Source organism: Lactuca virosa, chromosome 7 (genome assembly GCF_052849685.1).
Source record: "Lactuca virosa cultivar CGN04683 chromosome 7, Lactuca_virosa_CGN04683_v6, whole genome shotgun sequence".
NCBI classification, from domain to species: domain Eukaryota; kingdom Viridiplantae; phylum Streptophyta; class Magnoliopsida; order Asterales; family Asteraceae; genus Lactuca; species Lactuca virosa.
This window is the reverse complement of record NC_136432.1, coordinates 284,744,428-284,752,439: the sequence shown is the minus strand read 5'-3', so window position 1 is coordinate 284,752,439 and position 8,012 is coordinate 284,744,428. Positions and strand designations below refer to the sequence as shown.

Genomic DNA, 8,012 nt, shown 5'->3' with positions numbered 1-8,012 from the left:
ACAAAGGCATAGTGTATTCGATGGGGTTGTACATCTTTTAGGAAGTTTTCAAATGGTATAGACCTTGTCCCTTAAGTTTAATAAAAACTAGGCGAATCACCGCGCGTTGCACGAAAATATAATTATATAGTTAAAATAATAACTTTTTCCAAATTATTATTTAATATTTCTACTTTGAAACAAAATTTTAGTAGTAAAGCAAACATATAGTTAACATATTAGTTTTATTAAACATTATAGTTTAATTTTTAAGTCATTGTGATATATACAATTATTTGATAATTTTATAAACCGTTTAAAATTGTGTAAATTATATATCAAATGAATGATAATATAACGGGTAACAAAACGTATAAACAAAAATATGAACTGCAACTTTTAGTAACATAAAAATAGAAAAACATCTATTATAACATTTGTATTAAAAAAGATATATATACAACGAATAATAAAAAATATGAAAAATAAACACTATAACTTTTAATAATATAAAAACAATAAAACATCTATTATAACATTTATATTAACTCTTCATATTTAAATCACAAATCTCTTCAAATACATTAATGTTTTTAATGAGCAAAACTTTACAACCTTATAAAAGAAAGGAAAATAAAAAGTTATTAGTGATTACTAATTAATAATCATAAGTTAAAAACTCTTAAGTTGTAACTAATAAATATACATAAATTAGAAAAATCTTGAGTTGTAGTCTGAGTTTCAAATGAATGCGGTGCTTGGAAATGTATATTTATTATTATTATTATTATTATTATTATTATTATTATTATTATTATTATTATTATATTCGTCTAAATAATTGGTTTTGATGCATAATTTTAATCCCTTCAATTATTAAACATAAAGATATTTAATTATAAATTTATAACAAACATAGGTGCATATACATGTTAAACAAATCACATATAATATATATATTTTCGTAAATGTCATATGTAATTCTTGTCGTAGTAATATGGATAAATTACTTTCATATGAAGAACATATCATGATAAGTCTATCATAATTACATATCAAATGTTCAAAATTATGTTATCTTTTAAATATTGTCTTTTAAATATATTGTGTAGGATAACCCAACAAAAAAATAATAGAAAATAAACATAATCAAAATAGAAAAACTACAATCAAATAAATAAGAGCATTGGATGGTTGAATATATAAATAAAGATGTTACATAAACATACATTTAAATCAAAAGAAAAAACTAACATTCGTCAACTTTGCTCAAACAAAAAAACCTATATCCATTTTATGAATCTTCTTTCTTCATTTAACACCATTCAACCATTGAAACTTGATGACAATTCTTCACTAACCTGCGATCAAAATATTTTTCTTGAAAAAGAAGAATCATAAAGATATTCCAAGCAAAACATTGATGTTTGGAGAGTCACATTCAAGATTGAGTAATACACACAAATCACATATAAAGATTAAATGAGAAACTGAATATAAAGAAAGAATAGAAAAGCTTCATTTGTTTTGGTTGAAAGAAAAAATCATATTACAATTACCATCGATGCGACATAACCCATTTCTTCAAATCATCATATTTGGATCGTGAATGCTTCAACTATATGAAAACTTTTGAATCACAATATCTTCAAATCCTTCTTACATGTAAGATTTTATATAACACAAAAGACACAAAAGATTGGCCTTTTTATAGTAAACTTTTCACTAAATGTTAATTAAACATAATATAAGTTATAAAACTTTTGAATGTTAAATCATAATTAAGAAAACTTTTGAGTTGCATTAGTTAAAAAAAAGGGTTTCAAGTGAATGTGGTTTGAGGAAGTTAAAAAAGGGGTTTCAAATGCATGAGATTCAAGAAAAAATGTTAGCTTTATAAGTACGTATGATGTCAAGATAAAATAAAAAGACATAACAGTTACAAAAAAAATACATCTCTCTATTCTAATAAATGAATAGGTTTATTATCATATTAACAAGTGTCATAATATTAAAATTTCTCATTAATATTATATATGTCAAATATCATGTCACTTGTCAACCTATTAATTATCCATTTCAAATTTCAAAATTTAAATTTCTCACTCTAATTACATTAAATTAAACGTGATTCTTCATTTTAAATTTTAAATTTTAAATTTTTTCACTTTAATTATATTAAATTAATAACATTAGATAAAAAAATAAAATTAAATTAATATAGATTATAAGGTAATATAATATTTATTTAAATCAACGATTATAATTTTATATAACTAAAAAAATATTTCCTAAGTAATAATTTATTTAAAATAATTTATTAATAATTTTGATATTTTAATATGAAAGTTTAATTAATTTTACATTCGTGGTTCTCACGGGTTATAAACTAGTAATAGTTATAAAAAAATACATAAGAGTTACTTTACATGAACTTAAAAGAAGCATATGAATGGTAACGAATATAAGGATTAAAACCGATGGATTTACCGGCTATGATAAGATGAGCAGTGGTGTCAAATCTTCATAACTATGACTAAACCTAAAAAAAATGTATACGGTAGTGACCTAAGCTGTAATTTAGTTTTAAAATAACCGTAAAATACATGAATAATAATTTACTTATTTAACTTTTTGCTCTAAATAATTCTCATTTATGAAAAGTAGTAATCTATCTTTAGTTTAAGGACATAACATTTAGTTTACTTCTGTCATTACATATCAAATATTTATGTCGATTTATTTATATTTTCTTAACCGTTATATTTTAGGCTATATAACTTTTTCAAAAACGTCAAAGGTCAAACTAATTTTTTATATTAAAAAAAACTATATTATATATATATATATATATATATATATATATATATATATATATATATATATATCTTAAACAGATGAAAGCGACACATTTTTTTTTGTTTAACCAATAATACCAACCCTAAACCAAATCTTACAAAATAGTAAAATTTGTAAATGAGTAAACTTCCAATTTTATCCATGTAGTATTGCTCAATTTCATCTACATTCTACAAGACTACGAACCTTTATCTTTTTCATTAATCTTTTAAACAAAATTCACCAAAACCCAATATAGTATGGTTTAGCAAATTAACTCGCTAGTTTTATTAGTTTTTACAAAAAAAGATTATGACGAAATGACAACCTTTGGATTGCAAATTAAGCAATACAAGACAAATTTATAATTTACTTCAATATTTTAATCAATAATACCCCGATGGTCACGTGATTAAGCACGTGACATATCACCTCATTCCGCAGCCATTAGCCCACCACAGAAATACTTCCAAAAAAAACATTATTTCAAAACTTGCCGTAGATGACACCTTACCACCTCTATTAACCTCATTTGTTTAATCCTAACACGACACTTTAATCTTCAATTACAATATCCTTCAAATCTTAAATTCTTAAATTCTTAATATAAGTCAAAATGTTGAAAAATCCCCAAAGAAAACCCAAATCTCTACAAATCTTTCAGTCTAAAACCAAAAAATAAATATTGACGAAAAACCCATCTTAGCAAATTACAACAAACAAAAATATACAAAGTCAAATCTTTGAAACAATCCAGAGAAATGTGAAATTGAAGCCTATGTTGATCAATAATAGACCATAATCTCTAAAACTTTACTTTTTAAGAAAATTCATCTTCGCAAATCCACGTAAAACAAAAATAGACAAGTTAAATCTTTGAAACTATCCAAAAAATGTGAAATTGACACAAAAATCGATCAAGAAAAAACCCTAATCAGAAATCTCTACATTTTCCATCAAATCGAGAAAAACAAGAAACTCAATTTTGGCAGATTGCTTAAATGCAACAAAACACAAGTCATGTCTTTGAAACAATCTCAAAGAAAAGTGAAATTGAAGCCAAAATTGATCAATAAGAAACTCTAATCTCTAAACATCTACTTTTTTGCCTAAAAACAATAAACCACATCATCAAGCAGTCCACATAAAGCCCACGTGGAAGGTAGACAGCAAAACACTGATATTATTTTTTGCATGCGAGAATTTGAACATTGTAACTCCTATATGGAAGCCAAATTGAAGCCAAAATTGATCAAGAACAAACGCAAATCTCCAAATCTCTACTAATGATTCCATCTAAACCAAAAAAGAAAGTAAGAAACCTTTACAGAAAACCCATCTTCGAAGAATTGCATAAAGACAAAAATATACAAATTTACAAACCATATATACCTCCAACCCCTTGCCCTAACCTCCAAAAAGATTCAAGTTTTTCAAAAACAAAAAAGAAAAAAGAAACATGCGAATTCTTCAATGAACTTGGGTCAATTAGTCCGATCCCACACATCTGTAAAGGTCATAGTGGATTGTGATGTATTATTTGATGTTAATAACGAATGTTCTGCATTATCAGAACCTGAAGATGTAGTAGTAGTATTGAATATGTTCTTTTTAGGATCATGATTTGCAGTCTTGTTTGGGGTGCTTCTGACCTTGAGATCCATGAAATCTGAAATAAGACCCGGTTTTGTAATCTTTCCCTCATCAATTTCCATCTCACCAGACAACATTTTGACCACGGTTGACATCACGGGTCGAAGCTTTGGATTATCTTGGGTGCATAAAAGACCGATTTTTAAATATTTACATGCCTCTTCTACATCAAAATCACCGTTTAATTCCGCGTCTATAAGCTCTATCAATTCGTTTCTTTCATAAAGATCCCACGTCTGTTACATGAAACACAACAAAATTAGACTAAACCATGTGGTGTTTTCTATTTTAAATCAAGAATGTCATAAAGGGTATCTTTTTGTCCTAAAAAAAAGACCCTTTTGAGACATTCTTGATTTCAGATTAGAGTATAACCCAAGTGATATTTTCTATTTGAAATCAAGAATGTGCATAAAGGGTATCTTCTTGTCCCGAAAAAGACTCATTTTGATGATCTTTTGAGGTCAAACATGATGAGGATTTTAGAAAGTTGTTTATAGGAAAGATTCTTGCTTTAATCAAATAAAAGTATACAACTAACTTACCCTTTCAAGAATAAATTGTTCTTCGATTGGCAATAGTGAGTTTGTGTTGCATCTCCCACTGACAATTTCAACAAGAAGAACACCAAAACTATAAACATCGGCTCTACGTGTCAACTGGCCTCGAATTGCATATTCTGGTGCCAAATAACCACTGCCACAATCAAACCAACACAAATTTAGTAAATCTTGATGACAATAACAATATATAAATCAAAGACATGTGTCTTATGGACTTAATGGAATAATTCATAATCAGAAAGTACTTAATGGGAAAAAAGAAAAGAAAAGGAAAAAGGGTCTTACATTGTTCCAGCCACACGCGTACTGACATGTGTCATGTTTGCAGGGATGAGTTTTGCAAGACCAAAATCCGAAATCTTGGGTGTTAAATCTTTATCAAGAAGAATATTGCTTGCTTTAATATCCCTATGAACAATATGTGGGCGCACTTCCTCATGTAAAAAAGCAAGCCCTCGTGCAATTCCTATGCATATCTTACTTCTTGTTCGCCAACTAAACTCTAAAGAACTATGCCCATTACCTTCAAAGAATATTAAAAAAAAAAAAAAAAATTCAATCTTTTTAGCGAAATGTAACTTCCAACACTAACAATTTAAGGGAAAAAGACGCTGAATTTGTGAAATTACCAAGAAGGGTCTGAGCCAGGCTGTTATTTTCAAGATAATCGTATACTAAAATCCTGTGGTTTCCCTCGACACAACATCCACAAAGCTTGGCTAAATTTTCATGCTCGATATCAGAAATCACTTTGATTTCTGTTAAAAACTCTCTTGCGCCTTGTCTTGATTCAGCAGAAAGAACCTTTATAGCAGCGTCTTTCCCATGTCTTAGTCTTCCCTAAAAACGACAACGTTTTTTACACATTAAGATTGATAACGATAAAGTGCTTGAAGAACAAAACACACACAAACACACACTTACCCTGTAAACGGGACCAAATCCACCTTCCCCAATCTTGTTGGCGGGACTGAAATCATCAGTCGCACATCTTAGTTCCTTGTAGGTGTAGAGTTTAAGATTCTGAACTTCGGATAATTCTGTTTATGATTAAAGAATTAACAAATTAGAAACTCTTACATGTGAATTAATAAGATAAAAATGTTATAGATCGACGATTGTTTCAGGGTTTACCATCTTCGAATTCAGAAAACCGGCTAGTTGGTGGGTCTGCACTCCGGCGAAAGAAGAAAGAGAAACAACCCATAACCTATTGAGACACCGATTTCTGATTTTTGCTTGAAGAATCTTTGGTTGATGCTTCTGGATTTGGTATCTGTTATGTACAAGTATTAGTATCTAGAAATTGGATTGCATCAACGAAGAAAAAAGAAGCGAATCAGCCCCTGTTCTTCAAAAACAAAAACGACCTTTTTGATGCTTTTATGTAAAAATAACAGTAAAAGCAATATCTTTTCGAGAAAGTAAGCCATATTCATTAGCTAATTTTCAAAGAACTCCATGATTGAAATGCTAGCTGAAAAAACCCACATACCCTGTCGAAGTTCGACTAAGAAAACGAAAGTCGAACAACTCAAACGAGGAAGATAGAACAAAAAGACATGAGACCGACTAGATAACACAAATTAGGAACATAAAACTAGCAAAAAGTAGCAATCAAGAGCAACCCAGTATCGGAAATTACCTCAGAAGCAATCGATTGAAGATTGGATTATGGATTGATGTGGGTATTTCAGTTGAGAGAAGATGGCGGTGGATACGATTAGGTTGAGAAGGTAATTGGGATTTGGGGCAATGGAAGTGTGTGCCCCCTTCGGTGGTATATTAATCAAAGTGTAGGAAGTCAGCTAAGTAATGCGATGTATCTTGATATCTTCCTTCCTGGAATGAGCTTAATAATTCTTCTAGTTCTCTCGTATGGAGTACGGAGTATGAACACACAAAGGGTCATGAAACGAATTCACCCTTTAAGAAGTATGGAAAGTCAACGTGAGGGTTGATTTTCAAGATTTGAACTCATACCTGGCCTCATTGTCGTCGTATAGTGATGAATATTTGTTGTTTATACCTTTTGAGTCCCTACACTTATATCCGAATACCAGTTTTGGTTTTTATGTAAATACTTTTTGCTTTTTATTCCTTAAAATCACGATTTTGTACCATTTTTTTAATGTAAATGAGAGAAAAACCTAGGTGCATTTTTTTGTACATTAAACGTTGATTTTCCTTTTGTATTTAGATTTAAACAAATAAAACTAGTTATCCCATATTTAGCCTCTTTTATTTATCTTCAATCAAGTTGTTTTCAACCTTGGTTAACTATGCATCGAGTATGCATAAAATAATTGAAGCATGAAATCAATTGTGATCCGACCAAAAAACGGTCCCAAAATCCCACTTCTATAAGATTTGGTTAAGAAGACAATGAGCATACCCTTGTATAAGGTAGGTGAATGGTTGCTAAGGGGCTTCCTTCCACTATTACTAGTGGGCTTCCTTCCACTATTTGAAAGAAAATCCTAGAATGTCTAGCCAAAATCCCCACTTGATTAAAGGCATGATTAGATTAAGAAGATAATGAGCATACCCTTCTATAAGGTAGGTCAATGATGTAATGGGATACATAAATAGGTGTTGGGAACAATTATTTATATCAATTTTAACTAATTTTATTTACATACTTACGGATTTGTAATAGATATAGAGTTTTTGGTTGATAATTATTTGTCTACTTTGAGTTTTCTTATCACGATGATGGAAGTAGTGTAGTAGTCAAGAAACGTTCACATTTGCCTTAGATATCATTTTTGTGCAACATTTTTTTATCATGTTAATCCATTTCTTTTTTATATCTTCTATAATACCGTTTTTACGTGAAACAATTTCATTTTATTTTTCAACGTCTCTTTGGTTGACTTATTCTAAGCTAGTAGTGAAGCCAACATATTCTTAAGCATCATTGGTGAAAATTTTACACCACAATAAAGCCCTCATGACTTGGGTTAATATTGTAGAATG

At 29.1% G+C, this 8,012-nt stretch overlaps 1 protein-coding gene across 1 annotated transcript; it reads right to left on the bottom strand.

Moving 5' to 3' along the window:
* Nucleotides 1–4,084: 4,084 nt before the first annotated feature.
* On the bottom strand, nucleotides 4,085–6,968 carry LOC145124852 (Protein kinase superfamily protein). Its single transcript, XM_079060319.1, has 7 exons — nucleotides 6,679–6,968; nucleotides 6,168–6,309; nucleotides 5,958–6,073; nucleotides 5,663–5,873; nucleotides 5,319–5,556; nucleotides 5,016–5,166; nucleotides 4,085–4,706 (listed from the first exon to the last, which is right to left on the bottom strand). Exons 2-7 carry the CDS (start codon nucleotides 6,238–6,240, stop codon nucleotides 4,302–4,304), a joined length of 1,194 nt encoding a protein of 397 aa, XP_078916445.1. The 5' UTR covers nucleotides 6,241–6,309; nucleotides 6,679–6,968; the 3' UTR covers nucleotides 4,085–4,301.
* Between the last annotated feature and the right edge of the window lie 1,044 nt (nucleotides 6,969–8,012).